This window comes from Idiotropiscis lumnitzeri, chromosome 17 (assembly GCF_059441095.1).
Source record: "Idiotropiscis lumnitzeri isolate Australia: NSW breed Sydney's pygmy pipehorse chromosome 17, RoL_Ilum_1.0, whole genome shotgun sequence".
Taxonomy (NCBI): Eukaryota; Metazoa; Chordata; class Actinopteri; order Syngnathiformes; family Syngnathidae; genus Idiotropiscis; species Idiotropiscis lumnitzeri.
Genome location: NC_142407.1, coordinates 6,649,923 through 6,670,584, shown reverse-complemented (window position 1 = coordinate 6,670,584; position 20,662 = coordinate 6,649,923). Strand labels below are relative to the sequence as shown.

The window sequence follows — 20,662 nt, the reverse complement described above, 5'->3', positions numbered from 1 at the left end:
GTAAAGGAGATCTATTTTAATTATGTACAAAAAGTGAAAGACTGTGAATGCTTTACAGATGCATTGTATTGCTTATAATGATAGCATATCCAGTTGTTCAGCTCCACTTACATTACCATTTAAAACAACGTGCATGCAGCTTTTTTTTTTTTTTTTTGCCACCTTCAGACATAGCTTTACTGTGCACACACACGCACACACTCGCATACTTGTCAGTACTTCCCACTGTCTAGCCAAAGTTGGTCATTTAAGTATCTCCTCCCTCCATCGAGATTCAGACCACTTCTGTAGCTCTCCAGTGTGGCCTGGTATGGTTTACGGCTTCCGTACGTGCCCAGGATGCTTTGGTAAGAGTACCCATTGCCATTGTTGCTGTAGGTCTGATACAGGTCCGCCTTGACTGTGTGACCCCCGGTCGTCACTTTGGGTTCGAAGAGGTCCCTCTTCGCCGCGACGATGTCATCGAACAACTCGTGGTCCCCGTATGCGCCGCTGTTGCCGAAATGCTCGCTCTTGGTGGTGCGACGGCCCAGACTGCGGTCGTAAAACTGTCCAGGTCGAGCCAGACTCCCGTCGGTCAAGTCCCTCTTCGCTGAGCGGCCTAAGCTGCTGTTGTAGATGTCACGCGTACCGCGACGGCCCAAGCTGAGATCGTTGAGGTCGAAGTTGAGGAAGCAGCTCTCGGTACTGGCAAGGGTTACAAAGCCGCTCTCTGTGTCGCGGCCTCCCAAGTTATCGTATTCCCCCGTAGGGGTGTCGGGAGACGAGCAAAGAAATGATGTGTTTTTGGTGTGGGGGCGCGCTGACACCAAGTCGTCGTCCTTCTGGGAGCGAATCACATTGTAGACGTCAGTTGGGGTCGGACTGAGCCGGGCGCTGGGCTCTGTCCTGGGTACTTCGGACTTCTTCTCTTTCGTTCGTCTGTCAGAAGCAGAACGGCAAAACCTGAATCAGACCGATTTTTTTTTTTGGAGATGTGTAAAGTACTTCAAAATATTAGGACAAATCAGGAGGCCGAATGACGGTATTTGTATGACAGAGATTACTTGAGTCAGACTTGAGAGACTAATTTTAGGACTTTGGACTTTGATTTAGCTTTAGTGAGACTCGACATGATCTTTTGCCTCTTCAATATGATAATCTCTATTTTCAAGTTCAAGCTTTGTTTCGGTTGTTTTTTTTTTCTTGAAAGAAGAGATTTTTTTCGTGTGTGTAGTACATGCAAACCTGGCAACCCACCACAAACCAAGTATCATTGCAACAAACAGGATAAGAGACCAAACTATTACATCTAATTTCATCCATCACTTTAACACTCACAAAAACAAAACAGATTGGCAACAATAACAGAATTGTTTAGCTAACTGATTGCGGGTTGGTGGTGGTGGTCGGAGAGGCCGTTGGCGCACACGGGCAGCCACCCTTTCGTCAGCCTGCCCCTGAGCAGCTGTGGCTACGGGATGTAGTTTACCGCCACCAGTGTGTGAATGAATAAATAATGTATCCATTGAGCGTGCTTTGAGTATCTGTCTGTCGAGAAAAGCGCGATATAAATCTGATGTATTATTATAATGTCATGCATTTAATCAAGTTTTTATTATATTGTTCTAAGACTAATGATTCAGCGTATAGTCCAAACATTTGTCCATTTCTTTGTGTAAACAAAATAGATTTTCACTCTCAGAAATGATGAGGTCAACCGGGATATTAAACACACATCAATTTAACATAGCGTCTGGTTTTTCCAATGCTTCCTCCGCCAATGCAGATTGATAAGCACCCAGTATTGACATGTGTGTTAATGTTGAAGACTTTGCGTGCTCTGCCTGCACGCGCTCCTCTCTTGATGGTTACGGTCATTGATTGACGGATCAAATCTATCGTCGCCTCACCGTGCAACGATCATTTTGAAGCAGCAGACGCCTGTCACTGTCAGCAGCAGCAGAATGAGCGGAATGGTGGGGATGATGATATAGATCACATTCAGGGCTAAGACAAAACGAGACATTGCATCACGTTAGCATTTAGGTCAGACAACTGTTTTTAACAAAATTTTGGGTGAGGAATCCAAAACCAAGCTGAAATAGTTTCAAGCTTTGAAAGCTAAAAAAACGGCATTAAAATGAAATGGAATTTGCGACGGTATGCTGTTGTAAGGTTAAAAAAGCCAGCACCAATCCACTTAATTCCTACTCTGCTAGCTTTTTGTTTGCATATATTGATACCACAGACCTATTGGGAGCTGCACACACCTCTCACCTCGCTGTCTCAATTGTGACTGCTCGGCCAAGTTTCCATGTCCAAATTGTAATAAGATGGCAAATCTTACTATCGTTAATTAGCGTAATTTTGCTTATCTGGAATTTATTAATGCTGTGGAGAAAAAAATGTGACATGCTCGGCAAAACCTGACTGCAATTTCGCAATCAACATGACAATTCTAGTTTTAATCATCATAAAAATCTAACTCGATTGAAATATTTTTTCCCAATTGTTCCCCACAGAAATTAATGGATGGACAAATACAAGGAAGGAAATTCAGAGAATCATTGCGCTAACCTGTGCTCCTTTTTGTGTTGTGGTTACTTGGATTCCATGGCACAGAGGAGGGAAAGATGTCTATAATGACAAAAAAAAAAATTAGGATTAAATTATTTACCACCTTTGTTTACTCCTATTGTGCAAGGTGGTAATTTTTATTTGTTATTTTTGGGCCAAATTGTTTGCATTTTACCTGCATGTGTTGAGTTTGGAGGAGAAGGATCAGCTGACTTGTCTAGTGAGAACAAAAAAAAAAATAATAATAATAGTTCAGCAAAATAGCATATTCAAATATTTTAATCGAATATGTGAGGTATACCTGCTGTGTATTTGCAGATGAAATTATGCTTCGTTTCACAGTTGTCGTCATTCCATTGGAACATGTAAAGACCGCCAAGCCCGGGTGGAGCAGACGGCTGATGATACATCACCACGCACACCTCGTAGCCGCATGATGGTTCATCCCAGTGCCAGTTTCTGGACATGCGCACACGTGTACAGAACCACTGTCATTTATCTCAAAACTGCCTCCGCACTCCTATTTATTGAGCTCACTTAGATAAAACCAATGCGGCCCCTGCAATAAATCTTCTCTTGCCGGGGTTATAATGTTCACTTTTAGTGTAATTGTTTAAGAGAGCGCGATTGATCTTATTCAATGGGCATTTTGGGGGCTGTCATTTGGAAGTGGTGCAATACCATCATTGGATACATGAGAAGTATATTTAAAACGAAATATTGCAATTCCATTAGATGGCGTGTGTGAACGCTGTTAAAAGAGAAATGAAATCACCCAAGCAGCCCAATAGGCTGGAATGGGCACTTTGACCTTCTTGCAGTTCCATGACGTCATCATTGCCTACCAGAAAAAAGTGTTAGATTTTAGTCTGAACCACAAAACAGACAGCTGGCAGAGCAGACATGGCATCCGTAAAGCTATAATTATTTTTTATTTACCATGTCTTGTGACAAATTTATCAGGGATTTCTTCAAATTTTATAGAAGAAAAACTTTCCTGGAACAGAGTTTGCCTCAGAGTCACAATATTTACCCTTCCTGGCACACATTTTGATCCAGGGTTGAACTCGGCAGTGGCGTGGAATTGGAACATGGCATTAAAGCGTTCAATTTTAAATCTTCCACTTCAGTCCATGACAAGACAGTCCAAAAATACCGACCAGCTTCAGCTCTTCAGCCTGCCCAAAGCCAATCTTCAACCCAATTTATTAACCCAACCTTGAGTAAAAGTAACCCAATCTGCTGAAAAGCCAGAGTTACCCACCAATTGGTTAAGAAAACAATCCAGAATTTTCTGGCGTTTACGTCAAAAAGTGAGATTAATGCCGTTTAATTTTCCAGGTAGGATGAAACCTATGCCAGTTGACGTTTGGGCAAGAGGAGCACAACATCTTGGACTGGTCTCCGGGCATTCGTAGGGCACACAAACAAGCATTCTCACTCCCATTCACACCAATGAGCAATTCAGAGAAAGGATGTCCACGTTTTTTCTTCCGAAGGCTGCATACAGAAAAATGCAAGGGCGCAAGGGCCACTTTGACATTCTTCACCTTTAATTTACTTAACACACTCAAACCAATCCATCACAGTTGGGAAAGATCCATCCTTCCATTTTCAATGCCGCTTCTCCTGATCAGGGTTGGTAACCCTGAAAATAGTTGGCGGATGTTTACCCACCGAAATGTAGACATTGTGCCATCCAGCCAGCGGTACTGCGACGAGCAGTCGCTGCTGCTGCTGCTGTCCTCATCTCCATGGTTACGCCGCAGCCCGATCCAGAAGTCTCCGTCGGTCGGCCTCAGATCCGTGATGAGCTGTTCGATGATCTTCTGCTCGGACGCCGACTCCACGCTCAGGAGCTGCCCGCCGTCCCGGCGGCAGGCTAGGTCGGCCTCGCCGAAATTCAGCCTCCGCCGCAGCTCAGAGAAGTAGGCCAGCTTGTAACACGGCCTGCCGTTACCCGCCTTGCAGACACGCTGACCTGCACAGAAAGATATGCGTGACCTCTCAGTGCATATTTGGAACACACATTTTGTGATGATTATTCTGCTTCTATGGTATATCTGAAACTTTATTGTCGATAAAGCTAGAGGTAAGGACAAACACGCATCAATGCGTCATTTGTGCGAATTACTGTTGCAGATGAAATGTCAAATGAGGGTAGGAAGAATTTAGTTGTGATTATGTATATTTTTGTATATTTTGACTTGGCAAAACTGAATTTGAGATGTCTGCAAAACAGTCAAGCTGTTAAATAATTAATACAAATATTTGCCCAAATACTTAAGTTTGGGAAAATTCAAAGAATTTTGAATGCATGTTGGTGTTTGTTTCCCCTGCCCCCAGAGAAGCGAAAAAGCTCAATGATGACCATGTCACTTCAACATGGGAAATGTTCTGGCTGCTTCGCAATACAGTTCAATAAAATATCAAATACACACACGTGTGTCATTTTCACAAGTTGATGCGAATGCGACAACAACTATTGCACACTATACGACAGCAATAATTAACTATCTGGTTCGTGTTGTGAAAAGTTTCACTTTGAGTTTTATTATACAGTAATTACATTTTGTTTATGTGTGTAGGGCGGTTAAAAATGTTGAAATGTTGCTAAAAACATCAAGTGTCAAGTTAATTACGTTTTTGTCAAGGAATAATTACATTTATCTGACAGTATTTCCTTTGTTTTTTAAATTTTAAATGACTTGGAAATCAATAACCGCCATAGAGTGCCTCCACTGTTACTATGGATGATATTGTCGATGTAGTTTACTCAACTAAAAACTATCACCACAATGACAAATGTGTTGTTAAATTTGAATCATTTTGACTTTGTCAGTCACGCATTCTTATCTTTTCAAATTCAAGGTATTTGATACATTAGACACAAGGACTTTCTGATGAAGTAAGCATCAAACATCCCCGCACTCTCGTCAGCTTACCTCGCGCTTCAAATGCATCCGCTTTAGGTTGGGAGCCAAACATCCGGCGTGAAGTTGGTCATGAAGAGTAACCCCAAAAAGAGATCCACAAGTGAGTGTGTGGAAAATTCCAGAATTTCGTGTGTAAGCCTTACCTGTGATGATGCTGGTGGCTCCTGATGGATTGAAACATAAAATCAGGAGGTGACAGAGGATACTGAGCCGCTCCATGGCTTCCGGCATCTGACTTTGACTGTAGTTAGTTAGTTTGTCATATCACCGTCACGAAGTCAGCGCATCATCAGCAAAAATTTGACAGAGTGATCAGATGCTTCAAATGTCCAAAAAATGTAGTTCAAATGAAGAAATAAAGAGTCAGGTCCTCTTGTGTGTGTCGCAGCAGATGTTTGTGTGTGCGTGCGTGTGCGTGTGTCAAGAAAGGAGGAGAAAGGAAGGGAGGATGAGAAGGAGGCGGTGCGTGTTAGGGAGGGGGCTGTAATCTGTTAAGAGCAGTCTTAATGATCGTCAGAAGAGGCGCCATTGATCGCAGAGACATCTAATCACGCAAGTGCTTCTTATTGTAAACGCTGACACGAGGCAGATTTCACTCTTGGCTTTATGACTGCCGCTTTAGGGGATTATCATTACAAAGGTGTTACATGAAAATGATCTGCTATAATTTCATCCGGCCTGATTTTTGGTAATGTACAGTGCAGTGCATGCAGGGTTCGGCCTGTGTTTTATTTTAGTGAAAATTATGACTTTCCCGTATTGACATATTCACATTTTTTTTCATTTTGCCTTTCAACAATACAGAATTGCATTCACTTAAAAAATCCTGCTTTTCTGAGTATTTTTTTGTTTGGAGGAGGCGGGGGGACTTTGTTTGTTTTTTGTTTTTTCCCTGTTTTTTGTAAACATTTTTTTATGTTTTTCAGAATTTTTTTCCTTTCATTTTTGGGGAAAAAAGGGAGAAAAATGTGGAAAAAAATGAAAATAAATCTGAAAAACAGAACAAAAATTATCATGAAGAACTGAAAAAAAAAATCAAATAAACTGAAAGACATTGAAAATTGACTGAAAAACATTATTATTGAAAGACCCCCCCCAAAAAATCCCCTCCTACCCCCAAAAGAATTACTCAGAAAAAAAAGATTTATTTTTTTTTAATTAAATGCAATACGCTTTTATGCAAAAGCACGATGGATTTGAAACAAAACAAAGTACGGTCGCATTGTAAACTTAGATCATTCATATAAGATTTATTAACTGACGCTACACAGATATAGATAGATATCGGTCAGGGGTGCCTAAGTACGGCCCTCAAGAGCCCCTATCCAGCCTGTTTTAGATGTCTCCCTCTCCCAACACACCTGATTTAAACGATCAGCTCGCTTGCTGATCATTTGAGTTACAGAAGGGAGACATCTAAAACGGGCTGGAAAGGGGCACTCGAGGACTGGACTTGGACAACCCTGATATCGATACACGCACATGCGCACGCGCGTTATCAATAGTAGTCTATAGGTATAATACATATAAAGTATATTTTCAATCAACTTTTACTTTGGATCTCACTAAGTGTTTTCAACAGGTCTTTTTATTAGATGACGGTCAGATGTCAAATTGCAAAAACACAAGGCCAAAAGCTAAGCTCACTTTTTTCTCCTCAAGTTTCACATGCAGAGACACGCAAACAAGCACTTGTCTGACTATTACTTTCAATTAGCTTTAGCACCCCAAACTCCACTCAAACGTCAACCCATCATTGGGACGAGCCAGATTTTTCCAACTTTTAGAATATTCATCTCAAACTAGCCAATCGAATAATAAGAAGGATCAGCAGCTATTGACGCTGGTTCGCACTTTTCTCAGCACAAATGGAGGAAAAGGGAATGTATGCACTTCCTGATGGGAGTAATTTCTAAAATGGCCCATAAGGTTGATTTAGGAGCAGCAGAGAGACAGATCAGCCGAAGTTTGAGGGAGAAGGATGCTTCATCAGGAATCTGCTGTGTGAGCTGGCAAAGTACAGGGACTCCGGGTAGAATTGCTGGAGCTGCTAATCCCGTTATGTTTGATTGATTCCAGTCTGGGGTTTACATGGGAGGGTGTCACGTTGAGGTTAGCAGGTGGACAATAAAGCAGAAGACAAGTGGGTTGGGTAACTGAACCCTGCTTGTTTACAACATCTGAGAGCAGGAGGGGCTTTCATTCAATTAAGACGCACGCTCTCACGTGCTCTGTCTCGGACCATCCCGTTGACCTCCTCTTCCCTCTATCCTAATTAGTTAAAGGGAATCCAGATGAATGCACCCGTGGGAATGCTTCCGTACATCACTGGACGCCCACGCTCACACACACACACGCACGCGTGAAGTGGGTGGGTGGTACCCCGTGTCAAAGAAACGCAGAAAGAAAATTCACCACATGTTGGACATTAAGCCAATAGGGAGAATTTCTTCGTGGACTTTTTTTTACACTGAATCAAACCATGACAGCGTAATGGTCAGCTGATCAAGTCAAATAAGCTCTTCCAAGGCCATAAACCTGCCTCTGCATCTTTTGTAATGCAGCGCAGGCCTCGTAAAACAAAATAAAAATAAAACACACGCATACACACATGCAAACACAACAATGACAAGTACTGCAGATTTGCACCACAGAGACAGACAAAACTGTACCACGTGCCTACCCAAAAGTACTTTCCACTAAATTAGATTTGAATAATGCGAGCTGGCACGCCACCAGATGTGGTGTCCGCAATGCGTAGGACCGAGCAGACGAGCTGGAAACAAGCCTCGACTCAGTGACCCAAAAGGAGAGTCGAAACGCTCCATCAGCAAACGTAAAAGCCTTTTAATGGAATCATTTAGTAACGACACGGCGCATTCATGTTTGCAGTTTGACAAACGACCAGTTGTTAAGAAAACTGTTGAATATGATGAACGCAGTGTGACGTATTCCCTCGGCAGCCACAGTATTAGGTGAAAGAGCATATCTCAGAAAATGAGATCCAATACAATACCTTGAACAAGCATTCTGGACAAAGATGACCACACTTTAGTACAGAAGTAAAAAGTACAAATGAATTTTTACTACACATTTTTTTTTTTAGTGTTTTGATATGTTGGCACCAAAAACGTCGCTACACACAAAAAAGTCTGACTTGATCCTTTTTTGCCAGTCAGTTCCCCGCCCTCCAGCCGCTATCTCGGTTCCGGTTCCAGCCTCGACACTCCGGCCGTATTCATAAAAATTGTCAGCCCACCCCCGCCCCCTCGACAGACTGCTCTGCTCTGCTCTGCATCCATCCATCCATTATCCGATCCGGTTATCAGCGAGCGTGCTGGAGCCTATCCCAAAAATACTAAATTAGGCAATGCTAACTACTGAAAAAAAAAATAATCCACATTACTTGCACTTGTGCGTTTTCTTTCCAGACAATACTTAGAATTTGTAAATGGCAGAAGCTTGTCTTTTTTTTGGCTGTCTCCCAAACAAACCAAAATAGTTGCACCCTTTTGTTCACGCAGGCTTCCGCACGGTCAAAAATAGTGTCTGTAGAGTTGCTAACATTGAAAACTGAGAACCAACAAACATTTCTCCATAGATTAAAAAAAAAAAAAAAACATGGATGAAGGGATTTTTTTTTTTTGTAACGTATTAAAAATATCTTTTGTTGGTTGACAACTAAAAGGGGAAACATTTATCAGCAAGCTTATGTAAAAAAATAAATAAAACAAAACAAAGACCAATATGTTCAAAATATACTGTAATACAAATAAACGAAAAACATCCAATTGACAATCAAAATGAGACTTTTACAAATCACGTCAGGCTAATTCTTGCTGTATGACGCAAACTTGCCGCATGCTGCATTTAAACCATGACTATGGCTTGATATGTTTTCCATCTTACTCATAATAATATGCCTTGACTCAATAGCAAAATGTTATATTGGCTTTACATTTATTGAAAACATGCATAATGATATTGATGCAAATTCCTTTTCTCGCTTCAGGTAAACTCTAACCACAAAGCAAATGTTTAATCATTTAGCTCTTCAAGAACTCCAGCGGCGCATAATCATCCTGCGTGTCATTTCCAAGAATAGATTTGAGGAACGGTACAACCCTGAAGACATTGATGTGGAAATCTCGGGAGTTCTGGTCAGAGTCGACGACGCCGCCGCCCCTGCACAAATTTTTGCTACCCCAGCTGACAACTCCAATCTGGAAAAAAGAATAAAGTTTTCATTTCAATAAAATTTTAAAAATGCCAGCTGTGTTTTTTAATATTCACAAAGACAGTATACAGTAGCTCCTCCTCTAGTTATTGTGCAAAAGACCAAAGCACTGACGCTTCATTTAAGTCCAAGTAAAAATCAGGTTCAATTTCTCTTCAAGTAACAAAAAAAGGCAAGTAGAAATTACAGAAGATGAACAGTTCTTAATTATAAAAGTAAGAAGTAAATTGAATCATTTGTACTCTCAGTTATTCTGCATACAATGCCTGTATTGATAATTTACCTTACTAAAAAATATTTTACTTGAAAATTTGGGCCACAGCTTCCACTGTATATTCATATTTGGCTCATTTGTGAGGAAACAAAACGACAGAAAGGCTCACCTGCACTGTGCGATGCTCGTGGTTCTTGAAGACAGCTCCTCCTGAGTCACCTGCCCCAAATAACAATCCTCAGTCGTAAATATGCTCCATGACAATGAAAAAGCCGTGAAGTAGACCTACCTGTACATGCAATATGATCTCGGAAGGGAAATTGACCACCAGTGCACAGGAAGTTCTCCGTTACGGGAACCTCGGCTTTTTTTGCTGTGATTCCCGGTGCCTCCAGTGCATGTTGAATACATTCATCCCTCTGCGCCACACAACAAGGAAGGTCAAATCAGCTCCAAGGAACTTTTGTGGGAACAAATTGCTAATTTTGTCAGCAACTCACCTTATCGCCAAGTTTTGCGTGGACATGTTTTTCATCCACCCATTTGGCCTTGCTGCGTGTCAGGAAAGTAAGTTTCTCCATATTTTTTAACAGAAGCTGCTCTTTAGTTAGAGACCACACAAATATAGGCAATTAAAATGAATATATCTCCAGGTTTCGGTTGCATTTTAATTTCTAAATGTTGTAAAATATGCCCTCACACTAACCACTTAAATGTTTTTTTTTTCAGTGGTAGAATTGATCAATTTTCACATCATTTTCATTTCTGGGGTACATTGCTTTGTAACTTTACCTTTTTTGGAGTCAGGTGGTGAAATCAGATTCATTAGATGTTTCTTTCTAATTTTTTTTTTTCAGGCGGGGAGTGGAATATTAGATTAATACAGGTGTGGGCAAACTACAACCCGGGGGCCACGTGCGGCCCTTTAAACGTTTTAATCGGGCCCACCGAACTAAAAGAAAATTAAATGAATAAACCTTCCTAAATAATATGGTTTTTCAAAGACATATATATCTTTGTAATGCTTTTGTTCAATTTCATCTCAAATCAAATCTATATTTTTCTCCAATGAGGTAAGGTTACCAAAACACTCCATCCTTCTGCTCCTGGTCTCGCCCCTCTGTCAAATTTTTGAACCCATCGAGGCCCGCCAATCAAAAGGTTTACCCACCCCTGGATTAATAAATTCCTCCAGTTGTTTTCTTGTTTATTCATGTCATGTCATCATGTCATTATCCACACCACTTATCCTATACAGGGTCGCAGGAGCCTATCACAGCATACTACGGGCGAAAGGCGCACTCCACCCTGAACTGGTCGCCAGCCAGTCACAGGGCAGACATAGACACCGTCACTGAGTGGGAACTGAACCCACGCTGCCCGCACACAACTCAGGCGAGTGTACCACTACACAATCAGTGACCCTTGTTTGTTGATTTGTTTTACTAAATAATATCTGTAAAACAACACAAAGTAACTTTTTATCACCAATGGTTATGCAACAAATAATATATGGAGTACTCGTCTATAGTGTTACACCATATGGTGCCCAAAGCGCTTTACAAATGAGAAAATTAAAGTACAGTATCTAATTATTTTTTTTCATAAAGAGGCTCTTTGGCTATTGGTCTCTGAATCATGTTCTCAAATTCCCAACGTGTACCACACCTGAAGACATTGCCAAATAATGGCCACGGATTGACACTGCCAAATACAAAATTTTGCATCGCTAACACTATGACTTATATTAATCACAGAATGTTCTTTTCAAGACACACATAGTATTTCTACTGACTGGTTGCCAAACCACAAATCAGAAATGCACATTTTGAGCAATTTGCTTCGCATACCGAATCATCCTTAATTATTTCGTTAGTTCAGTTACCTTGTTGTGCGCAGGTGGATTCACCAACCAGTCTAAGAGCTTCACTGGTCTCCTGGGTGCAGGGTATGCAAATAGGTCTAAACAAGGGAAAAAAGTAAATGTAGTGAGCAGTTTCACAAACTTTACTTTTTTTTCCTCACGTTATACCTGACCAGAGTGGAGATTTCCACAAATTCAGTAAGTTGGATGAGAGCCACATCGTAGTCGTAAAATTCCTTGACGCCCTCGTTCACTTTAGCGCTGATGTTGTACTTTGGGTGTAAAAAGAAATTCTTCACTCTTTTTGCTGTCAGAGAGATGGAAATAAAGAACCGAGTTATTCGGGACAGTAACTCCCTTAAAAAAAACAATTGCCAGAAGAAAATAAAACAAATGTCCATAGACGCATTCCACAAAAAAAAAAAAAAAAAAAATGTGATATGGTGAACCGTCATATAGTGCGGGAACAATGTAAATGCAATTTTTAAAGCACAATGCTAAATGATGCAGGGTCACTTGGGGTCATCTTACTTCTGCCCTGTCCGTCGTCGATCTCGACCGTGATGTGTTTGGGCAGATCTTCAAACGTGAAACAATGAGCGGCGGTCAAGATGAACATGGGCGACACCAGAGAGCCCATACACTTCATAACTCTACCCTCGTTCTTAAAATATCAGCAAGAAACAAATTAGATGAAGTCGGCACCATGCAAAGCAATGGGGGAGAAAAAAAACTGAAAAAGTCTTTATTTTCACCTGGACAACAATCAGCGCCGCCCATGGATAGTTTTCCCTTTTTTCAGTGGTGAAATAATCCTTGTGAAGACCACATAAGCCTTTGACTTCATCCTCATCTGAAAGTGAATCAAAACTTGCTTTTAATATCGTTACCAAAAAAAAAATGACATTCAAAAATATGACATGTTTTGCTGCAGCGTGAGGTGGAGCGCTCTTTCTGTCACAGTGATGCTCATTTGGACATTCTTGAGAGTACATTTTGCTTTAAAACAAAATGTGCTTAATCTGATTAGTTTAAAGTGGATTCATGGAGGTTTCTAATAGTTGTGGCTCGCTTAGGAACCTCGTTGTTGGGCAAGGAACCATTTTTGGTAACTTTTTGTTTTAAGACCAAATGAATATGATATTTCAAAGCCAACTGACAAACAGTAATGAAAATGATTACGATCTTAAATGCAATAAATACAATTGTACTGTAGTATCATACTTTTTCCTCTAGTGTGGATCATTTGTGTTGTTACTTTTATTCACTTTTGTTTATTTGTAATCCAAACGCCGTCTGTCAAAACATAGGCGAGTTCATTTGAGGTTATTAGCTTAGCCGCTGCAGTGACCTTTCACGGACGAAAGAGATTGGACAACATTTTCCATTCTAAAGGCTTTAGGTGTTAGTAGATTCTAAATATTGTCATTCAAAAAAAAAAGCATGTGTTCTTTGATGAGACAAGGACTTGTGGGAGCAAATACTAAATCTCAAACTCACCGATAATGTCATCAAATGTCTTTTGCAACTTTTTGATGTCCTTCATCCTGAAGTAATGGTTGCCGCCAGTCCCCACGACGAGAGGCTCCAAGTCGTCGTCAAAGATATCCGCTCCGATGGCGAAAATGTAAATATCTGAAAGGATGACGCAAAATGAAGAGCGGTTTATTTCTTGCGGGCTGGACTCAAGCTCATTTGCGTTTACGCCGACTCACCAAGGTACTCTGCCCTCAACGGCCCGTTCCGCTTATAATTGGCGTCCATGTATGCCATGTTCTTTATTTGTTCCACTGTGGTCTCAGGTGAACCACCCATGTTGTAGGCACCTGCGTGTGAATCAGAAATACTTAATCCCTTCCGGTAGATAGATTTGACCAAACAACACATTTTAGCTTCAAATTTAACTCGAAAGACGACTACATCCCGAACTTTTTTTCTGTAGCCATACATTAGTGGATATGAGGATTTGTGGGTTAACTAGGTCAAACATTTTAAGTTATTATTTTTAATTTTAAGTTAAGATCTACATTATATAAGCTCTTATTGGAGTCCGACAAGTTCTTTGAACAAATGGCAGTCAAGAAAATCCTGCCACAATGCACACAAAATGATGGAAAAATGGAACGTTATTTCTACCGATTTAGGAACAATGAACACAGAATAAAAATATCTCAATAAAACTGACTCAAGGTACTACACCACAATGACACAGTGAAATGCCAAATATGTCCCCTCATTAAGCCGTAGCAAATAGTGTGTACACATTGAAATTGATTTCAGAGGGGAATCATTTTACCGTCTGTAAAAACAATGATGACGTGACGGTGCTCCTTAAAGACCTCTTCCCCTGTTTGCTGCTTTATAAGTGCCATTCGCTCCAAGAAGGTCATGAAGACCAAGTTGAGATCCGTTCCAGCCGTGTTTTGATCTTTGAGTGGGGAACAGGCAAGGCAGAGCAGTGGAATAAAAGAAGACAAAAAAACATTTTGGAAAATAAATAGGTCTGATCTGTTGGGCACTCACTGTCAAGTTGAAAGTTTTCCACTTTTGTCTTCATGACATCCAGTTCAACTTTGCCGTCCAAAAAATCCAGAATGTTGACAACTTCGAATATTTCAGAGGAGAAAAATACAATTTCATAGTTTGGAGATATTGGAAATGATGAAATCTGTGTGGAGGGGAAAAAGCAAATTAAGTTTAGTAATGAGCAGACAAGTACATGCAAATTGCCAGAAAATATGTTCCTCGTCCTCGCTAATTGCCTACGTGTGTTACTTTGTAAATGAGCCATTTATCAGCCAAAATAATATCCTGCCAGCTGCACTGAAAACATGCCAAGGGACTCAGGCCAAAGAGCATCCGTCAGGATTATGATGCATCCTGTAATTCATTATTAAATGCACTTGTAATGGGACGCTGCCCTGACAGCTAAATGGAATCAGACCCGGTTTGTACATTATGTGAACAGTGAGCCAAAATGTGCTCCTGAAGGTGTGCCAGACACTTTGCTTCACACCAAACATACTCTGCATTACTGCACACGACTTTACATTAGATATCCACCAGTGTAAGATGGCTTTTCTAATATCTGCAAATACTAAACTCAATGCTGATGGCAGACATCTGTAATTCAATTGGAATAGTCGAATAGAACATTTCAAATATCTGCAACTGCATGTTTCTGTACACAATTGTCAGGTCAGATATTCATACACTTCAATTCGAGAGGTCTGCATGTCCCTTTTCAGAAATCCTAAATTAAGTATTAATAGGCAAAATGCAATTGTATAGTTGAGTTTTGACAGTCGTTTCGACAAGTTACAATTACATTAGAAATTATGCACCTCAAAATTCAACTTGAACACAAAGCTAATGAAATGAAAAGAAATTGACGCTGATGGTGATCAGTCAAGCACAATATAGTCAAATGTGTTTTCTTATTTTTCAGAATATCAAATAATTGATTAAATGTGCTACCCGCTAAATCACTGAGGTATTTTGGTAAGTCAGCAAATTTGTGGCCAGCGTCCATCAGCAGCAGCTTCCTATTTAAGCAATCAGCAAAGCAGTCACAATTTAACTTTCATCTTTTAAACCAGAAGCACATTTGCTGACTCTTCAAGTTCAGCATATTAAAAAACATGCATGTTGTCTGCATCATAGACATACACTCTTAATATGCTCTTCACTGCTTTTGCACTTTTTATAATCAAGAAAAAAAAATATTTTAATTATTGTTGTTACCTTGGTGATAAGTTTAACAACAGTATCCCTGGCGTCATTCAAGTATTTTTCTTCAATGCTCTCAGAAATATCCACACCAATGTAAATGTTGAGTATTCCTGTTTTGGAAATTCGGATTTTTCTGCCCTCCTGTGTGTCATCTGAATGGTTTCAAAATTGAAGTTAGAGTTAATACAGTTTAACAGTTGAATTCCGGCAAAATATTATTTTTATCCTTGCGCACAGCATAATCATGGTGTAATTTTGCATTTTATTGTGGTCAATACATTATTGGGCATCGTTAGACTTACTTGTGGGCTCCAAAGTGGTGAGGCTGCCTTTAATTGAGCTACCAAAGGCTTCGGAAACCTCCAGTGGAGTATCATATGTGTAATCGTCTGAGGAAGTATAAACAACAAATTAGTTACAGTTCATTCATACTCTTACTAAATTACAATGGTTTTAATCTTCTGGCAGTGTTAATTTAAAACAATAAAAGTATCGAGGACTAAAAGTGCCAATATTAAATAAATAAATACATGAATAAATACACCATGAAATGTTTAATTAAAATTGACATTAATTAATTTATTGTTTCATTCATTAATTAAATATGGAATTGAATAAATCAGATAAATAAATAAATGCACCATTGAATAATTAAATAAAAATGTCATTAACTGTGTATTAATCGTTCATTTATTAATTAAATATGGAATTAAACAAATCAATGTGTCATCAATAAATTAAATAATATATATATATATATAATAATAATATGTAAAAAATATGGATAATTATTTATGTATTCAACTCAATATTTCCCTATTTAATTAATAATAATTTCATGGTCCCCTGTTGTAGTGTTTCATGAATTTATTTTATCTGTCAAACTCGCCCATAAAAGTTAGAGGGTGGGGCTAAACACTGACAAACTCAAATCTTGTAAAACTATCGCTTTGGCCTCAAGTGGTTGGAAATATTGTGGCTACGATGATGGCGGACTTTCATGAGCTGCCTTGATTGAGTACGCTACCTTGATTAAGTGATCGAGATTTGTATTTAATTTTTTGCTTGAGTGTTCAAACCAATGTAGAGATGAATAGCGTCACTCAGTGCACTGGGAGTATTTTCACGAGACACTTGGTCAGCATCAATCCATTATTCTGGAATTTATTTGCCTTAACTTAATGAGCAGCATAACCAATCAGGTAATAGGACCTGCCTACCAAACTTTGATGTGTGAGTTTGACATAAAATAAATTCATGAAACACAGCAACACATGACCATGAAAAAATTCATTAATTACAGAAAGAATTCTATATATTTTTCACATGGAATTATTGGTAATTTAATTAATTAATGACAAAGTAATTTTTTAAACCCATATTTAATTAATAAATTAAACATTTAATCAATGATACTTTGATTTAATTATTTAATGCTACTTTGAATTGTGGGTGGCACGGTGAGCGACTGGTTAGCACAATGGCCTCACAGTGCAGAGGTTGTGGGTTTGATTCCGGCTCCAGCCTTCCTGTGAGGAGTTTGCATGTTCTCCCGGTGGTTTTCGTCCGGGTACTCTGTTTCCCCCCCACATTCCAAAAACATGCATGGCAGGTTGATTGGACACTCTAAATTGCCCCTAGTATGAGTGTGAGCGCGGATGGTTGTTTGTCTCTGTGTGCCCTGCAATTGGTTGGCAACCAGTTCAGAGTGTCCCCCGCCTACTGCCCGAAGATAGCTGGGATAGGCTCCAGCGCCCCCCGTGACCCTAGTGAGGACAAGCGGTACAGATAATGGATGGATGGATTACATGACTTACTAGTAGTTTAGTATAACATTCAAATGCCACGGAGTAAAGTGCTAGGTCCCACCGACCCATCAGGCCTATGCGCTTTCATTAGCATGGTTGGAAACCTGCTGAGCTGAAGTAGTTGTACATGTTCAAAACGTCTTGTCCAAGTGTGTGACATCATGTTGCCAGCCCCAAATGACACAATACATTCTGGCTAAGCCAAGCTCAACAGTAGCGTCAGTGAGTTGCTGATTCATTAGCTAGTTAGCTGACGAATACCCTGTGTACAAATACTTTGTGTTAGCCTTCCAAACATGCCCGTTATGTGTCCTTCAGTTCCCTTTCCGGAATCGAACCCACGACTGCACTGTGAGGCCATCGTGCTAACCAGTCGCCCACCGTGCCACCACATGTGGTATAAATATATTACGGAGAACAGTGAACTTATTCTTAACTTCTCTCAATTGAACGATATGAAATACAATTAATTAAATATCATGAATATAATCAATTTCAAATAAAGTTTATAATTTCAAATGTAAAATAAAAATGTAAAAAATCTCACATACAAGTCAAATACTCTAAGTGAGTGTGAGTGTGGCAGTGTGTGGCCTACAGTAGCAAGCTGGTTCCGTTCCAGTCCACTGGCCGTTCTCCAGGCACACTCGCTCTTTGGAGCCAACCAAAAACAGATTGCTGCTGCAGCTGTATTTCACTTTGTCATCTAGACCGAATGAATTCCCGGTTCTCAAGGCACCAGCTGGGATCCCGGGATCGGCACAATCACTTCCTGCTGCGTATGATAATTCAAAATGCAACAAAACCAAATAAAGATAGATGTGTGGTTGTTTTTTTTACGCTGTTTGACTTGCAATTTCAAAGAAATGTAGGGTCTATTGAGTAAGTAACATGTTAAATTTGTTACCGTTAACTCTCATACAAGTAAGTTCATAAATGTTTATATGTAAAAAAAAATCAAATAAAAAAAAAAACTAAAATAAAGTAAAACTACTCAATAAACAATAATAATCTTTTTTTTTTTATCGAGCAGCGTAGGACGCATATTGATCTGTGTGGTTGCTTCATCAATATTTACTGTTCAGGAAATTAATAGCCAACATTTTTGGAGGTGTAACAGAAAAACAACAAGTATGTCTCCTCATTTTCGTGGTAGTCAACTGCCATTCTGCTTTGGTTTATGTTATTAACATGTGTGCTTCGTAAGACTACGTCTGTTTATGTAACTTAGTCATTGTATTGCTAAAGTATTGTACTGAGTAGCCAGAATTTTGTCACTTTTCATTCATGTCATAGATTCAATTTCTTGTTCGTATCATTATCATAACACTTCTCTTTGCCATCACTGATACCCTTATGTGGTTACTACAAACAAAAATGCTGATGTCTCTCCTAACATCACTCATGATAATGGTTTGAACTTCAATTTGGCATACAGCATGGTTGAAAATACCACTTTAGAGGTTCCACTGCAGTAAAAAACATGAAAATCATAGACATAGACTCACAATCACGGCTGCAGATAGGAGTAGAGCCACTCCACTTGCCGTTTGGCAAGCAGACCCGCCTGGCTGAGCCTCGCAATTTATAGCCGGAGTAGCACTCATATGTGGTCTCGTTGTCTGCAAAGTATTTCTCCTGAGGAGGATAAACGCTGCCGTGCATCAGTACGAAGGGGTTCGGGCACTCAACCTCTATACACGGACAAAAGGGATTTGGATTAATTGTAGAATGAGGGAAGGGGTGACAAACATCCTTTTGGTGCTACTCACGCCTGCACGTTTGAGGTTTAGAGCGTTTTGGCTTTTCGCTCCATGCGCCACTGAGCAGGCACACGCGCCTTTTGGAGGGATATGGATAGAAACCTTCAGGACAGTGGTACACCAGCATGCTGCTTGCATTTAGTCCTTTGGTCAGCGTGTAATGACCTCCCTCTATTTGCATTTTGTCCTCGGTACAATAGCAACACACTTCTCCAACTAAAATGAAAAACAAAAGTAACACGCCACACAGGGACATTTAATCATACATACAGGTAAAGTAAACTGGAAGACTTCCAAATCTAAAAACATGCTCAGGAAATCAAGATTTCTACCTCTGTAAAATTTCACAAACACTGAGCTCACCTATAAGAAGACACAAAAGTGCCGCATATCCAACCCAGTGAACAGATCGCTGCATGTTGGAAACTTCATCAAGCAAAGGTACCAAAAAATGGAAATTGTTGCAGGAGATGGCCTTTTATGAACTAACACAGCAACAAGCCAAAATCAAGAAGTTAATTATTTACTGAACAACAAATAGCATTAGATCAATATTACTGCCAGAGATGACTGAAAACTTTTTGATGTCGCAATATAGTCATATTTATTTTGTTAAAATCGATTGTGTATAGTCAAAATGAAAGTAAAATTATTTTTGAGTTGGAAGACTGATCCTGATTAGTAACTCGTATTGCTGTGGTGCACAATTTGATATTAACAGAAATGACATTTTAATCGTGGGTATCGGTAATTAGTTTCAATCTAGCTCTACGACTGAAGTCTATTGTATACTATTTTATTACTGAGATCATTTTTTCATTCTTTATTCGTTCATTGTGAACACTTGCCTAACGGACCAAAAGTACACTCGCCTCATCATTTCCCAAAAGTGGTGGCGTAGTTGAGTGTGGATTTGTTTACACACTGATCCAGGTATTGATCGCTGACCGTACGGGTTCAACTGACCACCGCGTCCTCCTCCTCCAGTGTGCTGCAAAGTAAAACATGGAAAAGAACCCAACCATCTAAAAAAATCTCAAATGACTATTACTTAACCCTGTAAATTCAATCTGACATGGAGTGTTAGAGCATTCCCCCATTAGTGACATGGACAAAGGTCAACGTGTCAATGTTAAATATTTACAACACTATTTTTTTATACATGGTCTGTCCTTTATTTTGTCTTAGAATAAAAAAAATTAATAGAATTAGAGAAGTGTCTCTGCTGCACCTGATGTACCCTGATCATTAATAAAAATCAATTTGTGCCTAAAAAAATAATCACACACATGCTTTCAATCATTTCCAATCCTCGAAATTAAGATAAAATAATGCTAAAGAGATCAAACGTTCGTGTCTTGAATCTCCACAACAAACCAGACTGTTAACATTGCGCGCAACAAGATAATACCCTTCAACTCTTTTATGTCTTTCATCTCTTTCAACCAAGAAACGTCATAGTGCTATGTGAATGTCTAGCCGTTGCAATATCACCAAAAAATGTGTATTTGTTACATTTAAATCGCAACTATTGTATGTCTCTGAAATC

The 20,662-nt window shown here is 39.7% G+C and overlaps 2 protein-coding genes across 2 annotated transcripts; both read right to left on the bottom strand.

The window, feature by feature from the left end:
* Positions 1-154: 154 nt before the first annotated feature.
* layna (layilin a) lies at positions 155-5,742 on the bottom strand. Its single transcript, XM_088280327.1, has 8 exons — positions 5,639-5,742; positions 5,505-5,525; positions 4,237-4,540; positions 2,861-3,018; positions 2,735-2,776; positions 2,560-2,619; positions 1,893-1,989; positions 155-921 (listed from the first exon to the last, which is right to left on the bottom strand). Exons 1-8 carry the CDS (start codon positions 5,724-5,726, stop codon positions 213-215), a joined length of 1,479 nt encoding a protein of 492 aa, XP_088136453.1. The 5' UTR covers positions 5,727-5,742; the 3' UTR covers positions 155-212.
* Positions 5,743-9,241: 3,499 nt separating this feature from the next.
* On the bottom strand, positions 9,242-20,003 carry LOC148319870 (complement factor B-like). The gene is made up of 19 exons (XM_088279189.1): positions 19,986-20,003; positions 19,477-19,598; positions 19,123-19,329; positions 18,859-19,044; positions 17,949-18,125; positions 15,845-15,931; positions 15,555-15,694; positions 14,334-14,478; positions 14,107-14,238; positions 13,526-13,636; positions 13,311-13,445; positions 12,566-12,663; positions 12,342-12,474; positions 11,979-12,117; positions 11,832-11,908; positions 10,447-10,547; positions 10,236-10,365; positions 10,116-10,165; positions 9,242-9,718 (listed from the first exon to the last, which is right to left on the bottom strand). The coding sequence occupies exons 2-19, from the start codon at positions 19,529-19,531 to the stop codon at positions 9,542-9,544; spliced, it is 2,280 nt and encodes a 759-aa protein (XP_088135315.1). The 5' UTR covers positions 19,532-19,598; positions 19,986-20,003; the 3' UTR covers positions 9,242-9,541.
* Between the last annotated feature and the right edge of the window lie 659 nt (positions 20,004-20,662).

Coding starts and splice junctions, on each gene's coding strand:
- layna (XM_088280327.1), bottom strand. CDS start 5,726: ATGCCGGAAGCCATGGAGCGGCTCAGTATCCTCTGTCACCTCCTGATT. Junction 5,526..5,638: donor AGCCACCAGCATCATCACAG/GTAAGGCTTACA, acceptor CCCAACCTAAAG/CGGATGCATTTGAAGCGCGA. Junction 1,990..2,559: donor CAACACAAAAAGGAGCACAG/GTTAGCGCAATG, acceptor GTTTTGTCTTAG/CCCTGAATGTGATCTATATC.
- LOC148319870 (XM_088279189.1), bottom strand. CDS start 19,531: ATGCAGCGATCTGTTCACTGGGTTGGATATGCGGCACTTTTGTGTCTT. Junction 19,045..19,122: donor TAAACCTCAAACGTGCAGGC/GTGAGTAGCACC, acceptor GTCCGTGTATAG/AGGTTGAGTGCCCGAACCCC. Junction 11,909..11,978: donor GAAATCTCCACTCTGGTCAG/GTATAACGTGAG, acceptor TCCCTTGTTTAG/ACCTATTTGCATACCCTGCA.